Source organism: Calidris pugnax, unplaced genomic scaffold (genome assembly GCF_001431845.1).
Source record: "Calidris pugnax isolate Ruff unplaced genomic scaffold, ASM143184v1 scaffold82, whole genome shotgun sequence".
In the NCBI taxonomy this organism is placed as follows: Eukaryota; Metazoa; Chordata; class Aves; order Charadriiformes; family Scolopacidae; genus Calidris; species Calidris pugnax.
The window spans coordinates 443,788-463,277 of NW_015090833.1; the positions used below are offsets into that span (position 1 = coordinate 443,788).

Genomic DNA, 19,490 nt, shown 5'->3' on the forward strand with positions numbered 1-19,490 from the left:
ATCACTCTCTACAACTACTTGAAAGGACACTGTAGAGAGGTTGGTGCTGGTCTCTTCTCATAGGTAATTAGTGACAGAACGAGAGGGAACGGCTTCAAGCTCCAACAGGGTAGGTTTAGATTGAACATTAGGAAAGAATTTTTCACCGAAAGAGTGGTCGGGCATTGGAACAGGCTGCCCAGGGAGGGGGTGGAGTCACCATCCCTGGCTGTGTTTAAGGGCCGTTTAGATGCAGTGCTGAGGGACATGGTGTAGGGGATGACTTTGTAGAGTAGAGTAGATGGTTGGACTCGATGATCCCAAGGGTCTCTTCCAACCTAGACAATTCTATGATTCTATGATTCTATGAAAAGGCTGGTCACAACTGTCCCAGTGAGGAGTACCAAATGCCAAACACCTCTCCCAAACCTCTTGGGGTTCACAAGGGAGAATTCTGGGGAGAAAGTCCGGGCCCTGTACTTCCAGCAGAATGGGGCGACCGTGGGCTCAGATGCCATCAGGAGCTGGGAACGTCGCCCCTGCCAATGGATCTGTGGGGACAGCAGTGCTGTGCTGGGAATTGTAAAGCAAAACCCCGGCTCTGAAAAGGCCAGTGAGGCTCAGCCTTGGCAGAGGGTCGGGAAATCTCGCGGAGCGGGGAGAAGCCTGGGGAGCCGGCCAAGGGGAACACAGCCCCAGTGTCGGGGCTCACAATGGAGTTCCTGTGGCGGCGGCCACAAGGGAGGACATTGTCTGCATCCCCCAGTGTGCCTGGGCTCCACGTGCAGAGCTATTAGCAAGCGACGCTAATGAGTTCAAAATTCACCGTCGAGGCAGGGGGACAAGAAGTAATCAGTGGAAGATGATACTGTGCCCGCAGAATAGGCCCTGTGTGGTTGTCTGTTCCGGAGCTAATGGGAACAAGAGATGAAGTGTGCGTTGAGTGTGTGTTTGTGTTTAGGAGGTCAGGGTGACATTTATCACTGCCATCGCAGCAAAGGGACACCTGCCATGGGCAAATCTGCACGTTTGCCTTGCTCTGCATTTGTCTGTGTGGCTTTCTCGCCACAGTCCCTCTTTCTCTCTCGTTTGGCACTTTGGACCATCCAGGGACAAGAAGGATTCAGAGCCAGGCCAGGTGCAGGGTCAGGGCCCAAGGTTCTGAAGCACAAAGAGGCAGAGGAAGGAACGGGCTGATCTCTTGGAGCCTCGTGGCAAAACTCTCTTTGGCTGCAAAGGCACAGAACCAGTGCTGAAGGGTGGATTCCCAGCTGGTGTAAATCAGCCGTGCTTCACATCCACTTTGTATGAACAGAAACTGCCCCTGACACACAGCAAAAGCACTTTTCTCCTTCTTTCTTGCACTTCCCTTTGCTGATCTACCCTCACCTCTCTGCATCGCTCTCCTGGCCCCCCTCCCTGACCTGCAGCATCCCCTGTTATTGCCAATGTGTCTTTCCCACTTTCTGTTCTCTGGCTCCCATCAATCTCTCTGAAATGCTGTTATATTCCAGCTTGAGGTTTCAAACAAGCAGGCTCTACATCTTCCGCCAAACTGTGTGTGTGTGTGTGTGCATTGTGGTCGTGCATGTGTGTGGGAAAATGAATATTTAGGAGTAAAACAAAGTTTTCTCCGCAGCAATAACCATGATAGACTAAACAAAATCTTGCGCACATCTGCAGTCCAGCTATTTCTGGTTCGAGGCAGAAGGCTTGTGCAGAATAGCAGAGTCCACCTAATATCTGCCAGCAGTGCTTTTTCTCCAAAACAACTTTTTTCTGTGGAATTCTGGTGTGTCACAAGCCCTGAGTCTCACACCGTTACCAGGAAGGTGCAAGGCTTGGCTGTTTTGCAGAAACCAGATTTGTTTTCTAAATGAAAACCTCTTTAATCCCTACTGATGTCAGAAGATTTTCCTCTATGTTCTTATGTTATGAATGTGGTGTAGATCAGTGACAAGGTGCAGGTAAACATTTAGGATGTGATTTAAGGCCTGCATTTAATGTGTCGACATTTAACAGTCAATTCTGCAATTCACCACCCACCTGCCTAACTCACTGTGCATGACAATTCTGCACATGTCCTGCCCTCCTGGCTCAGAATTAGGGATTATATTTGTGGCAGGAGTGGGGAGAGTGTGTCTCAGTGTCTCATGCTAGAAGACCCATGCTGTCCACTTTCACTGCTGCCCAAATTCCCCTCTCCATAGGCCATAGCAGTCATTCTTTTAGGTTGCTGAGGATCAGGAGCTGATAATTAGTTTCTGATATTTAATTTTTTTTACAGTTGCAGCTTCTGATAACAAGGGATCACATGGGACCCAGAGAAATCAAAGACTTAATTGTTGCAGAGAAAAGCCCAATAGCCACAGGCAAATAAAAAGGATTTCGTGCTTCTTATTTTAAGATATGTCATGTGTTTGGAAGTGTGTCTTCTGGAGTCACAGAGCAATGCAGTTCCATGGGCAAGGACGTTTGTGGTGTCCTTGCATTGGGCAGTGGCAGAAATGAAAGGGACACAATACCTCATCCTCACTTTTGTGCCTGGCTTTACTGTTTGTTTGTTTGTTTGCATAAAAGCGTAGAGAGCATGTTTTTATTTAGAGAAATGTAGCAAGCTCCAGTTGGAACCTGCTGTGGCTTGGGGCAAGGACTCTTTGCCTTTTGTCGGGGCTGGCCTGAGATGCTCAGCTGCAATGAAGACACTTGCTTTGTGGCTGGCATTTTTGTGGGACTCCAGTTTGTTAGTGTGCACACCTCCTGTGCTCTGCACCAAATTGCGTGGCTGGCATTTTCGTGGGACTCCAGTTTGTTAGCGTGCACACCTCCTGTGCTCTGCACCAAATTGCTCTTTAATGCTGAGTAATGCAGATGGAGAAAACCTAGAAACAACCGTGAGCGCTTCATGCACCCAGCTCAGCATGAGGCCCTCCATGTCTTCCATCTCTTGTCCTTGGGACAGCGAGGCACCTGGGGGTTTAAGGGTAGCAGCCTGGAACATTAACTCGGTAGTTTATTCCTTGCTGGGCATATCTCTGGATCTAGTTCATTCTACAAGCTATACCAGTGCAACTGGTTTTACAAAGGCATTTCTTCACTCTGATTCCTGTTCCAGCTCAGCAAGCTGGGTGAAGCATGTGCTTAGCACTGGGCATATATGTGGAATCCCATTGAATTTGGTGGGAGTGAGAGACAGGTTTAAAATCAAGTATCTGCTTGAGGACTTTGCATTTCCACACCCTTTGAAACCTCCAGGACTTTTCCTCTAAGCCTTTGCCAGTGAAGGTCATGATGTTAACCCACCTTTGGTAGCTTTCCCACTGGCTAACTGTTGCCACCAGAGCAAAAAACAGTGCCCCAGGAGTAAGTACTCTCACACCTGGCACTGGATTGCTGTGTAAGCACGTGTGGTTATTTATTCTCCCTGCCTCTGTCTTTCCACGTGGAGCAGGAGACTATAAGGCCTTTAGTGACCTGCGGTGAAGGTGGGTGGTGAGACCTCAAGCGTCAAAAGGAAGCTTTGTCCTTGGCGAGTCTCTCCTCCAGGTATCATGGAGGTATCAAGGATGCTGTCACTCGCCTGTGCCTTGTGATTTGTGTCCCTGCCAGAACCAGCCCACTGCAAGAACTGGGCTGTCTGGGGTGAGAGCTTCATGGATGCTCTAAGTGAGCCACGCAGACGAGGCAAGCAAGATGAGGCACACCAACACCATAGCTCATACTCCTGTTCACTGAGAGGGTCAGGAAAGGGCTCTTTTCTCCTCTTCTCCATTGATGACTGAACTGATGTGTTAGGGGAATTTCTTCCACTTGCAGACAGGTCGCTGTTGGGGTCACAAGACTGGTCTTTGCCACCCTGTGTAGTGATCCCCATGTTCACTCTGTGCCACAGCGAGTCACCAAGGATTTGTGAGCATCACTGCCCTTTTCCAAATGGAAGGTGAAGTGTCCTGGGGTGTTTCAGACCTTGTTTTGCACCTAGAAAACATTCTGCTTCCACTCAAGCAGTGGAGAGCTCAGTCTGGGGATGGAAAAAGAGAGAATAATGTTTGGTGTGGTCTTGCTAACACTGTAAAGGGATGGCTCTGTATTCTCTGCCTACCTGAATACTGCTGACTCGAAAGCCAGAGAGCAAAAGCATCACATGTGCCAGTTTCCAGCGTAACTACTCAAAATCTAGGTCAGTGTTTGCACTGTGTCGAGCGTTTCTGCTTGGGAAGGCTATTGACTTGTCAGCACGAGGGGTGTGTTAATAAATCTCTGGCAATATTAACAGTAATCTGTTCGCAGTATCTTTGATCTGAAGGCCTTTGAGTGCGGTGCAGTTGTCATTAAGTGGAGTTCACAGCGCGGCTTTGTGAACGCAGCTCCATTTTACAGCTGGGGAAGCCAAGGCAGGGAGCGATGATGAGTTATTTTGGATGACACGAGTGAGTCACTGCCAGAGGTAAGGATTCAACCCGGGAGCGCTGCCTCCCAGACTCCTGCTCCAAGTCACTCTCCCCAGCCTGGTTGGATCCCCCCCCTTGGAATATGGTATTCCAAGGCATTAACTCCAGCTGCAGCAAGGCTTCTCTCCTGAGCTGAAAGCCCAGCAGTGATATACATACCAAAGAACCAGATAAACATTTACTTTTCCTTTGTGTAAGAGTGCTGCAGCCAGCGGGGACTGCGGGGAACTCCCTCCCCCTCTGCGCGCAGGCAGGGAGGGATAAAAGGGGATAAATAACAAGGGGACAAGCTGCGTTTCCCAAGAATCTGAAGGAAGCAAATGAACCTGCTCAGAAGCTTGACAAGGATGGGTGAGAGCAGGTAGCAGCGGGCTCAGGGGCTGATGGAGGGGTATTTTTCCCAATGTCACTTTCTCGTGATCCAGACTGCCATCTGTAAAATCAGGAACCCTCACAACTATAAGAAAGATGGGATTTCATCCTCCTGGTGCTAAACGCAGAGCTTTGCCATTGATCCACAGAAAGAGAAACGAAGCTTGCACTTTGAAAACTTGCTGCTCTGAAATGCAATTTAAGGATTGCTGAAGTCGTGGGCCTTCTACCCAACTGAACTTTAATCTAGTTTGTCCTGATCTTGGTGTTGATGAAAGAACAATAGACTCCAAGGCCCAAGGGAGTCAACATCAGCTGAACTGGTTCCTCTCTGGAAGGAAGCAGGGACCAGTGAGACAACTGGGGACAGTGCTGTGACTAATTTGTGCAGACCCAAGACTATGAAACCAGCTCCTTTCAGCAAACTTAAACCCAGGCAACACATCAGATCCAAGACTATGAAACCAACTCCTTTCAGCAAACTTAAACCCAGGCAACAATTGAATACATGGGATCTGACTTCCCGCAGTTGTACACAGAGTTTTCAAGTATCAACGTAGCTCCTTTATTTTTTTGTTCCCTCCACCATGTGGAGAGCCAGGTGTTCTGAAGCGGATGAATGGAGGTGTGGAGGTTTTTGTGCCTCAGTTTTCCCACCTAAGCTGTATATGTGCGAAGCATGTGAGCATATAAGGCTCCATTCATGTTTTCAGAGAGCTTTTGGTTTCAGGAATGGCTGGCATTAGTGGAAGGAGGCTGTGTTCCCATCCAGGGGACCTCCTCAGTCCCTTCTCACATCCCTCTGGGATGTACTCCTGTGGGATCATGCTTGTTGAGCCTGGTGGAACCAGCACCAGCAAAGTGACTGAAATCTCCAGTATTTTAACAAGTGATGTGTGTGTGAAATGGCAGTTTGCTGGCATGGCTCGTGTATGAGAACTGCAAACATGCTGGGGCTGTAGCCTTAAAGCACCTCACCTAGACTGCCTTCGCTTTCCAGCCCACACTCCAGCTGAGCTGGGATGCTGAGCTGGTATTTAATGACACCGACCAGTTTCATTACTCCCCAGAACTTACATCTCCAGCACCATCCTGTATCCTCTGCTCTTGACCCTCAGGAACCTTTAACTACGCTTAACTGTCTCGTAACCGATCCCGTCCTATTTCCATGAGCAAATGCAAAAAGCCATGCAAATCAAGCTCTCGTTTTTAAGGGGAAGCCACAGCAATTGCAGGATCTGGTTGTCATGGATATTGTCACCATGGAGCTGTTGCCATGGTGCTGGCTGCTCTCATTGACGGAGAGATGCAAAGTATACTTATTCTTTTGAAGAAAGGAGGAAGAGCAGGGGATACTAGAGGGCACAGAAGCTTTCAGATGGGTATTTAGGGAGGTTAATAACTACTTTGTTTTAGAGTTGTGCTGGCTCTGCTGTCTCTCTAGGTCAGGTTCCTTATTTTTCTCTTTTGTGTCACACAGTAATAGCCAACAAAAAGAAGTGAGACTAATGTACTTGCTGTAGGATCATCCACATGCAATTTCATGATTTCACCATGCAATGACAGCAGCACTTTTCTCTCTTGCAAAAAAAAAAAAATATCAAATAATCCAAAGGCAGTGCTTGGCTTTTACCTCATCTCAGTTTAAACCTCCAGAAATGCAATATCTTGCAGAAGAGGAGGATATGGAGGCGGTACTTAAAATCCCATCCTCCCCTGCAGGCCCCCTTTCCTTGAAGGAACACGCTCACCTTATTTTAATTTCTAGAGAAAGTCTGTGCTCCTTTGGAAGGCAGTTTGGCAGCTGTTAGTGCCCTTGTCAGGCTGCTGATGGCTCTGGAAGAAGGAGCTGAATGAGAAATGACTTGTGTCTGTGCCAAACATCCTTGTCTCGTTAGGGGCAGAGCTAATCTCACCAAGGCAAATGCTGGTTTCACACCATTTCAAATAGAACACAGTCAGATTTAATAAATAATAATAACAACTCGGCTTTGCACACCTCCAGCTTCTCACTCTCTGAACATTTTGCCGCTGCTATTTATTAAATCCTCCAAACACTTCTGTGAGAGGGGGAAGGATTCCTTTTTCTCTGCCTTTGAAGAGTGATAATGGGGCACAGAGACTGGTAAGTGGTCTCCAATGGATGCTGTGGCCTGCGGGAGTAGGATCCAGGAATTCCTGTTTCCTGTCCTTTGCCCTGGGAAGACCACGTTTCATTCTGTCCCACAGCATTAAACTAAGGGAGACCCTGAACATCACTGGAGTGACACGTAGTGTAGGGCCCTTAGCAGCCTGATGTGGAGCTATATTAAGCAGAGATCTGAATGCTCCGGTGGCTAAATAACATTGCCTTTGATCCGAACATGCCAGTGGCTCACTTCCAAACACATTAGGCTCATGAGGCAGCCCTTTTCCCGGCCACAGAAGATGTTTCTGTGGAGGAGTTGTCACTGCAAGGCACGGATTAGCTATTTTCCTGGATTTAACAGTCATTTTTTGGTGCTGGGAGCAGAGTGGGTTTGGTGCGCACATGCGTGCGGTTATTCCTGCTGCGAGGTGGGTTTTGAGGAATTACCCAGCCCACTCCACGTGTTGATCAGGTATAGCACAAGGTATAAAAGCACTGCTTTGAATGTCGTGCTCCTGTTTCGTGTATGACTCATCTACAGCAAGAGAGATTTAAAACTGAGCCAGCCTACGTGCATCTGAGCCAGCAGCTGGAAACAGCTGGTCTGCAGGTGGGGCTTCACTCGAGGTTCAAGGGTCCAGCTTCTCCTCTCCAACTGGGGGAGAGTTTTATGGGCAGCTTGTAAGGGAATGGTAACACCATGTAGCAGTTAAATCGCATGTGTAAGAGTCACAAATCAGCTGGAGTTAGAATTGGCACTGATGGAGGTGGAGGGAAGCTCTCGGGAAATGTTCCTGCTCCTGCTGGGTGGAAGGGTTGTCTTCACGTTTTGTGCAACAGGAGCTGGGACCCCACGTGTCCTGCTGATGCCACCTGGAGCAGGGTCAGCTCATGCAGAGCAGAGCCATGTGGCTCCAAAGAGATGTATCTCCTTTTGGTGGGCACTTTTTGAAAGCCAAGGACCTCCGAGATGCTTTTTACATGCTTTAAAGCTGTGAAAATGCAGCTTTTCTCTAGGTGGTGAAGGAGGTGGCCTTTGGATAGAAATGTACCTTAGGGACAAATGAGTCCTTTCCTTGACCAATTTAACAACCTGTAATCTGGTGACTGCAGGCAGAAAATAGCCCTGTGTTTTTCTGAACTTCAATACTGAAAAAAAATAGTCTTAGTCTTTGTATTCTCGTGCCTCAGTTTCCCTGCCAGAAAAGTGAGGAAAACCAAATGCGCTTCCCAAGGAAAAAGAAGGGCATGTTTAATTAAGTCGGTTTTGTGAGTTGCTTTGACAGCTGCAAATGTAAGTAGCTGCTATTATAGCAGCTAATAATTTGGAATTACATTTTATGTTCTTTCGGTTCTCCTCTTCATCTAGTTGCCAGAGGTAACCAAGCGGTTTTAGGTGGTTTTATTACTTTTTAATACCTAGTTTGGTGTTGGGTTTCTGCCGTACTTGCCTTCGTATAGAACACTTGTGTGTTTATGTCAGAGGCACTCAGTTAATGCAAAATTTCAAGAAAACCATGAGCAGTATTCCATCGTGAAGAAAAAGAAATGTGAAAAATGCAGACAGGCCTCTCTGAGAAATGTCTGTTGGTCACTTCATGCCTGAGCTGGTTAGTAATACGATATTGTTTAATGCTAAATATATTTATCGAATACATGACTGCTCTTTGCTGTAGTCAGCTTGTCACCTGAGGATCCCCCGGAGCTTGCCAAATGGGGATTAATCACCAGATACTCACAATGTCACCGTAAAGCAAATGTTTATCAATTTAGTGATGAGGGAGTTCAGGCTGAGAGATGACTTACCTGGCAGCTAATGACAGCTTCATTAGGCCTGCTCAGTGCTCCGCTCGTCAGAAACCCTTTCAGCAGAGTCAGAAGCAAATGGTGACTAATGATAATCTCACTAAAAAGGGGGCTTTGTGCTTGACCTGTCACAGCCAGTGCCCCACTGTCAGGGTGTCCTTCCCCCTCTGGTTTTGTCCATCCTTTTCTACCAGCTCTGTCCTTCTAACTGCACCCCAGACACAGCAGTTCTGGGCACCCACAGAATTACACTCAGCCTCAGCTTGTAGAGATGCCAACAACTTGATTTCTGCATCATTTTACCAGTGGGATTTTCTTGCTTTGATCACTTTTTGGATGTGGGCGATTATTCTCTTGGTGCTTGGCTTGGACCATCCAATGAAAGTTAGTAAAACCAAGCCACAAGAGGGGAAAGGCAGATGTGTTCTTGCCACATCTGTCTCTGATAGCAGAATAGCTTATTATTCCTGTCCCCATGGAATGTAAAAATGCTTCTGGGAAGATTTTTGTCACATACAAATCATGCTTCTGAATGGCTTCTTTAAAGGACAAATTAAAATTCACAAGGCAAAACCCTCGGGACTGTGGGGAATTGCTGATTTCTCTGAGCGAGGGAACTCAAGCTTCATCTCTGTAGTTGGAAGGGCTCCCCTTTGCACTGAACAACTAGCAGATGAGGTCGTGGATTGTTTTCTCTCCCCTCATGACTGAAATAGCCCAAGGGCTGGAAAAGCATTAGCAGGAAGAGCAGAGCATCAGGAAACACGAAGGGCACCCTGCCAGGACATGACTACACAGCTTTTAGCCGCCCAGCAATCGGGACATTGCTTTTTTGGGTGAAGGGATTCAATTCTCCCTTGTCGGGATCGCTTGGTTTCCCAGCCAGATGCCTCCAGCTGGGCGAGCGTGTGAGCCCTGAGTGCTGAGCATCCCTGGGTGCCCACTCCAGCTGCTGCCTCTGCCTGGGGTTTTCTCTTGGTGTTGGAAGCCACAAGTGCTGTGGACATGGCAAGTGTGGTTCAGGATCATGGCAAGGTTCAGTCAGGATCATCTGGGGCCGCTTGCCGTGCCCATTCATCTCACGTCTGGGTTCCTTCAGGATGGAGCAGTGGAGCTCAGCAGTGCTGAGGTGGCATTACTCATCCCCATGGAGTTATTCCAGGTCCTCAGCTCGCTTGTGTAACTGAAAGGGTTTTGCCTTTTATCTGTGACACGCTGGTGGAGTGGTGGGAGGATTTAAATTTGGGAATGAAATTGGCGGAGAGTTTAGCCCACTGCCTATGTTCTGCAGTAAGCAGTTGCACTGAAACCTGTTATTTCTCTAGGGAAGCCTGATCAGCAGACTCTGCAACTCCATCAGTGAGCAGGATAAGGACATTTTGAACCCCAAAAGCCCAGGGATGGATTTAGGCATGTTGTACCCTTGAAGGATGGGAAATCAGGTGCTAAATAATCTAGTATAATCTCTTTCCCCAAGCTTTCTACCTCTTTGGAGCAAATGTGCTGGGCCTGCCCTGGCTGTATGAAGCAGAGTCTGTCAAAAGGATCTCAGTTAATGCTGCTTATGAAGCTGGGTCTGTCAAAAGGATCTCAGTTAATGCTGCTTTAGCTAATTACCAGCTTGTTTGCAATGTACCAGAATAGCACAGATCATAATGAAGGGGGGAACTTGAACTGCTTCTGGTTTTGCACTGCTGCTCTGCTCCAGCCTTCTCCCAGCTCTTGGAGAGCTTATGTTGCTTTCTAAGAAGCAAAGGGCCAGAGCTGTAGAAAGACAAATCCCTGGCCAACAAGACCAGGTGTATGGGAAAAGACACTGCAGGGTAGGAGTTAGGCACTTGCTTGAGGACTGAGACCCTTTTGTCTTCCACTTACAGCTTATCCAGGATGAATGCATGGCTGCAGTACCCCTAACCACATCTCAGCCTCATAATTCATCTCCCCAAGGACTTCATTCAGATAGAAAAGCACCATGTAACTGGAAAGGATGGATAAATGTTCACCCTTCCTGTAATGAAGCTGGAACTCCATTACAGTCCTGGAATTGAATAGGTCCCTGAGGTCGCTGTCCTTGAAATCAAACACTTGGAACCTTTAATATCAAATCCGTACACCAAATATAAAGCTCAAGTTTCATGGTCTCCCAGCCACAGTCAGTTGTATTCATACCTTAGTGGATACCAGACCCAAAATGTCTTCCTCCTCCACGCAGAGTCCAAATATATCAGCTCCTTTTCTTAGGTTACAATAAAAATGGGGAGTAAATTATAGATGCTCTCTCCACCTTCTGGCAGGAAATATGCTGCTATACCGCCCTGCTGCCCAAGGCTCTAGCTCATGTCTGTAGATTAAATGATGGCTGCTGTTGCCTTCCTGAAAAGAAAAGCATCCCCAGAAATCCCATCTCTCTTTTTCTTTTAGCTGGTTATTCTGTCCAGCTATCAGAAGCATGAAGAAACCAAGTGGAAAAATTGAATCTGGCAGCAAGAGTGCGATGCATGAAGGCACACGACTTCCAAATCCAGAGAACAAAAATAGCTGCAAGAGCAAAAAATTGCCTGAAAGAAGCTCTTTAATTATTCCTTTTCTTTCAACAGCTTTGCCCCTGGCACAGCCAGGCTGCCGTTCGTATAGGGCAGCCATATGTGTTGCAGTAAAGCTCGAGCACCACATTATTAGAGAGAGAGAAAGAAGCTTCTTTTTTGGCCGTGTTTTCAAAGAGCTGGTAGCAGATCGATTGTGGCCAGAGCCCCGGGCACAAGGGAGTCTGTACTTCCATAATGACTCACCAGGATTTAATTTTCGGTCCGGCTGAGGAGTTTAGGTTTCTGCTTGGATTCTAGAGGCTGCTCCCAGAGGGGTGCTCAAGGAAGAGGTTGGAAGAAGTGTTGGGGGAAGGCAAAGAAAAGGCTACCCAGCACTTTCTTTTCCAGTCTGCTGGAGAAGGTTCCTGGGCTGTTGTTGCTGTGGCACAGAGGACTGAAATCTTCATGACAGCACTTTCTGCTGCTGCTACAGAAAGGCAAAGTCACTTAGCTGTGCCGACCCCACAGTAACCAGTACCTGAATGGACCCTACAGGAGAGGTGGGGAGGGACTCTTTATTAGGGAGTGTAGTGATAGGATGAGGGATTGACCCCACAGTAACCAGTACCTGAATGGAGCCTACAGGAGAGATGGGGAGGGACTCTTTATTAGGGAGTGTAGTGATAGGATGAGGGATAATGGTTTTAAACTGAAAGAGGGGTGATCTGGATTAGACACTAGAAAGAAATTCTTTCCTGTGAGGGTGGTGAGACCCTGGAACAGGTTGCCCAGAGAAGCTGTGGATGTCCCATCCTTTGAAGTGTCTAAGACCAGGAACACTGCAGCAGGACTGAAAAATAAAGAAATTCCTAAACACTCATAACCCATTAAATGTTATTTGCAAGCCAATGAAAAGACCACTGTTAAATACACCTGCTAAAATAACCTTTGCTGAACTGTCAAAGGGGCTTTACAGTAAGATCTGTCTCTTTGATTTTTTGTCTTTTTTGCCCAGCAGCAATGGGTACCAGTTGTACATGGAGCGATCGGGAGGAAGGAAATAGGGATGCCAGGCCAGGTGGGCACTGCAACACAGCAAGGGAATAATGAGAGAATAATGAGACCCTCATTCTCTAATGGCATCAGACTGTGGTCTGGCCCTTGTGTTAGAGTTTGCAACGTCCAGCAGACAGGAAAACAGGGAAGTACAATGGCTCTTTCTCTAGTAGGTGCTTGGCTGGTGGGACCTAAGCCACCGTCTGGTAGTAGCATCACAGCTTCACATTATAGGAGTCCCTGAGTCGGGCCAGAGCTTGGAACGACAGTGGTGGCAACGCTGTGTGCTGGACACCGAGCTGTGTTAGTAATTTTCCATAATGTCCTTATTCCTTCTTTTCCGAGTGCCTGTGGCGGGACAGAGAGGTATTTGTAGAAAGCAAAGGCTGGCATTACAGTGTCGTGCCAAGACAGAGCTAGTTCTTAAACAACAAAAGGGCAAAAAAAGAAATGGATGCACTATACTTGGTGTTTCTGCTGTTATCACCGAAAATTATACTTTCTTGTAAACCTGCAGTGAGCGGTTCCCTCCCTTTGCATAACGGAACCTGAGAGCTCTGCAAACTGCAGCAAAGTCAGGCCTTGGGACTCTGTACAAAAGTGTTCCTTGCTGGGGAGTTGTTTCAATGAATTCCTGCACAAATACGACCTACACACAAAGCCTTGCTCCTGCCACAGTGGGTGCTGTTTTAGTCCCTCGCTATCTGCAGTTTTGAGGAACTGTCAGTGAAAAAGCCTATTTTGAACACGTGTCGTTTCTTGCTGTCTTGCCCGCTCTGTCCTGGTTTCTTGCCAGCTTCCTTCCAGGTACAGGAGAAGACCAGGGATCGGGTACCCTCCTGAGCAGCCATACTACAACTTCAGAGAGGGAGGGTGTAAGAAATAGGCTTCATTTAAAGTGCTCAGCAGGTAGCGAGCTGTGTGTAAGTATGTATTCCTCCTTGCGTGGCAGGAAGTAGAGGAGCCAATTGTAGGCAGTAGTTGTATTTTCTGGCATCCGGTATTTTTGAATGAAAGCAGATTCCAGACTGTCTGCTGCGATATATAATGGTGATTAATAACCTTGCCTGCTTCCTCTGGATTTGATGTTCGGCTTATGTTAAGATGTAGGGAGTATTGTTTGCTGGGATGACATCAAGAGCTCTCGGATGAAGGGAGTAGAGACACATCCTTTCCTTGCACAGCATTGGCAGGGTTTCGGTGCTTCTCACTTCTCACAGGGCTGAAGAACAACACATTTCATTTCAGAACAGCAGATCTACCCCTTTTTCTCCTTTGGACTCACTTGTTAAAAGAAACCAGATGAGGAGAGGCCTGCAGAGGAGTCATGAGTGGCCTGTAAATGCCCAGCATCCCCCTTCTGCCCTCCCTAGCTGGGAGCAGCGTGGTCAAACCACAGGCTAGAAGAGATTTTTAATGGAAGGGGGCACTGATGGAGGAGATGCTCCTCTGCTTGTAGGTAATATAATCTGGGAACAAAAGAGCAGTGGAAGGGGAGGACAGTGGTCTCTGGAGGAGAGTTACAGCCGTTACATCACAGTTCTTGAACACGCAGCCAATTTAGATTCAACAGATTGGTTATTAGATCCACAGGCTTTGAGGTCACTCAGATTCAGGGCTTTGTTTAACTCCCTTGAAGCAGCAATGGGCTGTTTAGAACTGGGTTCCCCACCAGCAATACCAGGCAGCATCTGCAAGGTGGGGATGGAGCCAGAGTGTGGAGGCTTCGGCGTGGGGCCAGCTTTGCCTGGGGCTGGGGCAGTGTCTCTCAGCACGTGAGGAACCGGGTGATTCAGATCTCCTGTAGCACACAGGGAACAGGTGACCACCACCAGCAATACATCAGGTTGCGTGGCTGGGAACCCCCAGCGAGCAACTCCAGGGAATGAAGAAGTTCTTGGAAATGTATTTTGAGGGTTTAGTGCCACTTCTAGGAGGGTATGTCAAATGGCTGAGGCATTCAGTGCTCCTGGTCTTCAAGTACCTGTGTAGACGTCAGTAAAAACATCTGAAGTCTCAAGGCAGCAGAAAGGACCTCCTTCTCACAAGTCAGCAAGTCATGGGCAAAGAAAAGATTAACCTTTTTATACTGATGTTGTAACAGAGGCCCCAGGAGGCACAGGGCACTGCTGTGCTAAGTGCTATGCAGTCCTAAGAAGAGATAATCCCTGCCCCAGAAACTTCAGACTCCTGGGTGCTCCTTTTCCAAGGCAACTTCATCACTTCTTGAGTCTTCACCTGCTACTGGGAAAAGGCAGCCAAATGAACTGGAGTTTTACAAACTGCCTAGGACTTGGAAAACCAAGGGAAATTCTGTTTAAAAGGACACTAGGGAGAGGAGTCTTAATTCTCATTGCAAATCTTAATCTGAACCAAGATGTAAAAGCTGCTTTATTGAACAGTGTCAAGGACAAAGTGATCAAGTGGCCCAACAGGGAAAATGTAGTTATTTCCATTGCCTCCAGCAAAGCCAACAGAGAAGACTGAGGGTCTGCTGGGGAAGGGTGCTAACCTGTCCTTCTCCATCACTGATTCTTCATGTATTATTTAGCCTTTCCAGCCTTCTGGTTTGCAGGGCAGTGTGTCAGTGTCTCCTGGCTCTCCTACCAACTCCAACTTCTTGGGATTCAGTGGTGTCAGAAGGGGCTTTGATGTGCTCCACCATGTTACCAGTTACCTGCCACCTTCCTGAAGTACAGAGCTGTGGAAAAGCCAGGGCTGGCGTGCGGGGAGGGGAGTTCCCATGATCATATGACATCGCCTGGGTTGTCATTAATCAAAGAGCCATCATATGACATCACCTGGCCTGGGCTGTCATTAATCAAAGAGCTGCCGCACAGGATGTCCCAGTCAGCTGGCTGCTCGCAGCCCGCGTGAGGCTTTGGAGGGTTCTCATGGTGGGTAGAAAAGCTGCCTTCTCCTGCAGTCTGTGTGTCTGAAGCTGCTGAAGGTCTCCTGGACAGACCTGAGAACGTCGGGTCTTCTCTTTTACTCCCGTACTGTGTGAGGACAGACTCTCTCCTCTTTGCTCCACCCGGATTACATAGGACTGGAGCAAATGTTGGCTGTCTCACAGCTTACAGATGGGGACTGCACACACCCGTGTAAGGTATTATACGTATTTCCCATTGAAGAATGCTTAGAATAGATGTTACTGGGCGTGCTCTGCTACTGTGGGTGTGTGTAATCTTTGTAAGGTATGTACAAGTACCGTGCTGTTGGCCTGAACCCTTCCTCAGCCTGGCAGAAATCTAGGTTTAGCCCCCAGCTCTGTAATCCTTTGGGCTTTCTGCTTAAATCTTTCCTTGCTTCTCTTAGAAGCGTGTCCTTTTGTGAAGACAGTCGCTGTCTTCATCATCACTAATTTGCTGAAGACACCCGAGAGCCTCAGAGACACAGAGTTACTACATCCTCTAATGGTTTCTTGAGGACTTTTGCTGTTCCCTTTGGTTTGTGGGTGTCCTGTCCTTTTGCTGAGAGAGCAGTACTGATTTGTGTGGCTCTAAGTGACATCTCTCCCCTGCTGGTCTTTCAGCTGGCACGTGGTCAGTGCTGGATTTTTTTTAAAGCCTGAGTGTAATATTTCAGGAACCAACCTTTTCAATTAGAAGCCCACAAACTTAAGCAGCTCCTTGCAGTGAAATTTGGACTGTGTATCCTCGGTGGCGTGAGGCTTACCGCATTTCCAGGTGTGTGGTTAAAGAAACAAACATCCAAGTACAGACACCGTGTGGCAGTGAGCGGCTCGGGAAGGGAAATTCTCAGGTTTACAGCGCTCACTGATCGACTCAAAAAAGTCATTCCATCCCACGTGCCTCAGCCTGGGAATGCCTCTTGCAAATGGCTGATGTCATGGTAATATTTCGCTTTGGGAGGGAGGCCTGGTGACCTTTGCAGCTGGATTCCAACAGCCTCTTACTGTCACATCTGTCCGGTGACGTGGAAAGAAAACACATCCGATAATCACGGAGCAGATTTATCCGTATGGAAGCAAAGCCCCACGTGTGTGAAAGAGACTTAGGGTGCTCAATGACAGAAGCACCGAGAGGTGTTTCTGCTTGAGTGATGGTTCCTAAGGTTCAAAGGACATAATTCACCATGTGGCTGCCCTTCAGGCACGGTCACAGCCTAGAAAGTGGGTTTTGGTGGTACTGAAGCAAGGAATTTGTGCCTGATGTGAATGGATGGCTAAGGTGTAACAATGGTTATTTCTGCGTCACTTAGCATTATTGCCAATTAACAGCATTGCCTGTTAATTGGTAATATCAGAATCAGAACAAGGCCTCTACGTGAGTTTGTGGTGTATGACTACCACAGCTCACCTGAATTTCTCCGTGACGCTGACAGCAGACAGCAGCATAATCTCCATCTCTTGTCCCAGCCCTGTGGAATTCATACCTGATGAGGTGTGATCCTTCTCCTGGGTCAGTCAGCCCCGAGCTTACGTAGCAGCAGGAAACTCCAGAGTGGGAAGTGTGAATCCCTGCTCCCGTCCACCACCAGCACACGTACACCTTCATCCCTCTGATCTTTACTCATCTGGGACTTCTTGGCTTCTTTCCCATTCATCATAAGCAATCAATTAATTGCTTCTTTTTGCTGTTGTCATTGCAGGGCAACCATCGATGAAGTGGAAACAGATGTGGTGGAGATAGAAGCCAAGCTTGACAAGGTAAGATGGGGCAGCTCGGCGGTTTAAAGAAGGACAGATGAGTTCCTGCTCAGGAATATGGCCCCACCAGTCTCCTCTAAAAAGTGAGCCCATCTCAGGCTGTCAGGAGACTAATGTCCCACACACTGGGCTTGTCAACAGGACCATGTCTCCCTCTACTGACAGGTACCTGTCAAGGCTCCTTTGTGACTGCCAGGGGAGTTAAAACAAGAGGTCCAAACTTGGGCTCCTCATTCTCAGTGGTGGCCTTCTTCTTCTGGTCCTGCATCTCAGGGGACTGACACATCCAGGTTCGGACCGATGATGGTGGTTGCTGTCTGATGTTCAGCCAGGCTTCATGCCCCAGCTGTAATCAGACACTGGAAATACCCTCTCAGGGACCAGTTTGGCCATTTTGCATTTATGCTGGTGATTCTTTACACCCAGTTGGTAGTTTGGATCTAAGTCAGAAGCTTTAGGATGGAAGGCGACTTTCCCACTCCCACTCCTCCTGATGTCTGAGACGTCAGCCAAGTTGTTTCTAAGTGAGAACAGGGAGAAATGAAGAGGAGGAGCCAGAATAGCTTTTGGCTTTTTATCTGTGAGATTTCCCAAAGCTATAGCAAGGGATAAAACTCCTGCGTCTGATGGAGAAATGGGCTTTGTTGAAGTCACAAGCCCTAGGCAAAGCTGTGTCCTATAAAACCTATTTACTACTCAAGCTGCTTGAAATGGTTATCTGCACGAGCTAACTAGTCTCACTGGTGAAAGCTGCAAAGGGATTTAGGTTATCTCTTCTCCTCTGTGGAAGAGGGTAAGGCTCCAAAGACAAAGCACGAGGCAAAATTTGCTCAGATTCTAGCACTACTGCTGTCAGTGACCCCTGGATTTGGACAACTTGGTGTGCCAGGGACAGTCACTGCCAGCAACAGCCTTCTCAGGCCTGGGTGCAGGGCAAGTGAGGCTGGAGTTTGCATCTGAAGAGCCACTGAAGTTCCATTGAGTTTGGACAAGATTCAGTCACCCCCATTCCTAATAAATCAGCTTTGGATGGCCCTGCTCCTCTCCTGTCTACCGGCTGGGTGGATGCCCAGGGCAGCCCTTCTAGGGCTTGGTGTAAATGTTGTTCAGAGGTACCCAAACAGCTGGCGTGAGGAGTTCTTTCAGAGCAGCAAGCTGCCAAGGACTGACTCTGTTTCTCTGCCTTTTACTGTGCCCCCGAGCACCGAGTTTATAAACGATTAGCCTTTTAACACCTGTTTAAAAATGGAGGTAAAGGGCAGCGTAAATGATTCATCCGAGGGAACACCGGCGATTTGGGCTGTTTTGAAGAGATTTCCTTCATTCTGTCCTGTGCTCCATCTGCAAAGCCATCACTGCTCCCCTCGGGAGTGTGCTTGTGCTGCATGACCTTCAGCTACTGGTTAACACAGCCTTGGCCACAAGTGTGTGCACAGAGGTATGCTAGAAACCGCCACGTTGCAGAATGGGCTGGATTTCCTTTCCAGAGGGTCTGTCCAAACTCGGAGTGTATGTCTGGGCTCCAGATGTGACAGGAACCGCATCTGTTTGCTTTTCTTCTCTGGGCTTGGATGGAGTAGTAGAAGCCTGTTAGCATCCAGTGCTGTTCTGTCTAATTGCGTGGACAGGAGAGGATGTGAGTGTGAAAGAGTGAAGACTGTATATGCTGTGTATACACAGATATATCACGTGTGACTGTATATATATTTATACATTCAGATAGATACATTTTTACAGAGCCAGACAGAGGCAAGCAGGCTTGTTCTGCAACGTTTGCATATAGATTAGACCCCAAAGCCTTGTGGCTGCATAAATAGAACAAGCCCCAAGCCCCAAAACAGCTCACTGTGCTACAGCGGGGCTTTGACATCCAGCCAAGCTTGAGAGCTGTTGGTTCCCAGCCTGTAGGTGAGGCTGGTTGACAGGGATAGATTTCTAAAGCCATATTTTTCATTAGAGAGATTAATATCCCTAAAAACCTCCTGGATTTTCAGAATGGAAGGCTTCAGTTCCAAGTGTTGTTCATTATCAGCAGCTGAAGTTTTTTACTTGATTAAAAAGTCTGGAACAGTGATGATTTAAAAACAAAGAAACAAAAAAAATTAAAAGTTGTGCTCAGCGGCCAGCCGTTACTGTTGCAAATCTCTTGGGCCTCTGGTTTCTGGGTTTATCTTAAGTTGTTTAATGTAACTTTTTACAAGAAGCTTTGGCTGAAGGGAGATAGGCTAATGGCCAGGAGTTGTGGCTACGATAATGCTCCAGTTTTTACAGCCACTTCCAGGCATGCCAAGGGACTTTGCTGTGGCTAGGAAGACTGGGAACGTTCCCTGCAGCTGCTAAATTATCAAAAGTTAATAAAGGCTGTGTGGAGATCTATACCTGTAGTGGAGCAAGCTAAGTGAAGTGAGGAAGCCACCCCATTTTGCTTCAAGTTCCAGGTGACATCACTGGTAACTTCACTCCATCAAGGCTGGTGATGAGAACCAGAGAGTTTGTAGGTT

General features: G+C 47.7%; 1 protein-coding gene across 1 annotated transcript in view; it reads left to right on the top strand.

The window, feature by feature from the left end:
• ACAP3 (ArfGAP with coiled-coil, ankyrin repeat and PH domains 3) overlaps nt 1-19,490 on the top strand; it is a 114,888-nt gene that overhangs the window by 33,157 nt on the left and 62,241 nt on the right. Inside the window, exon 2 of the mRNA XM_014941462.1 lies at nt 16,932-16,989. Within this exon, the coding sequence (XP_014796948.1) occupies nt 16,932-16,989 (58 nt within the window). The remainder of the gene's footprint in view (nt 1-16,931; nt 16,990-19,490) is intronic.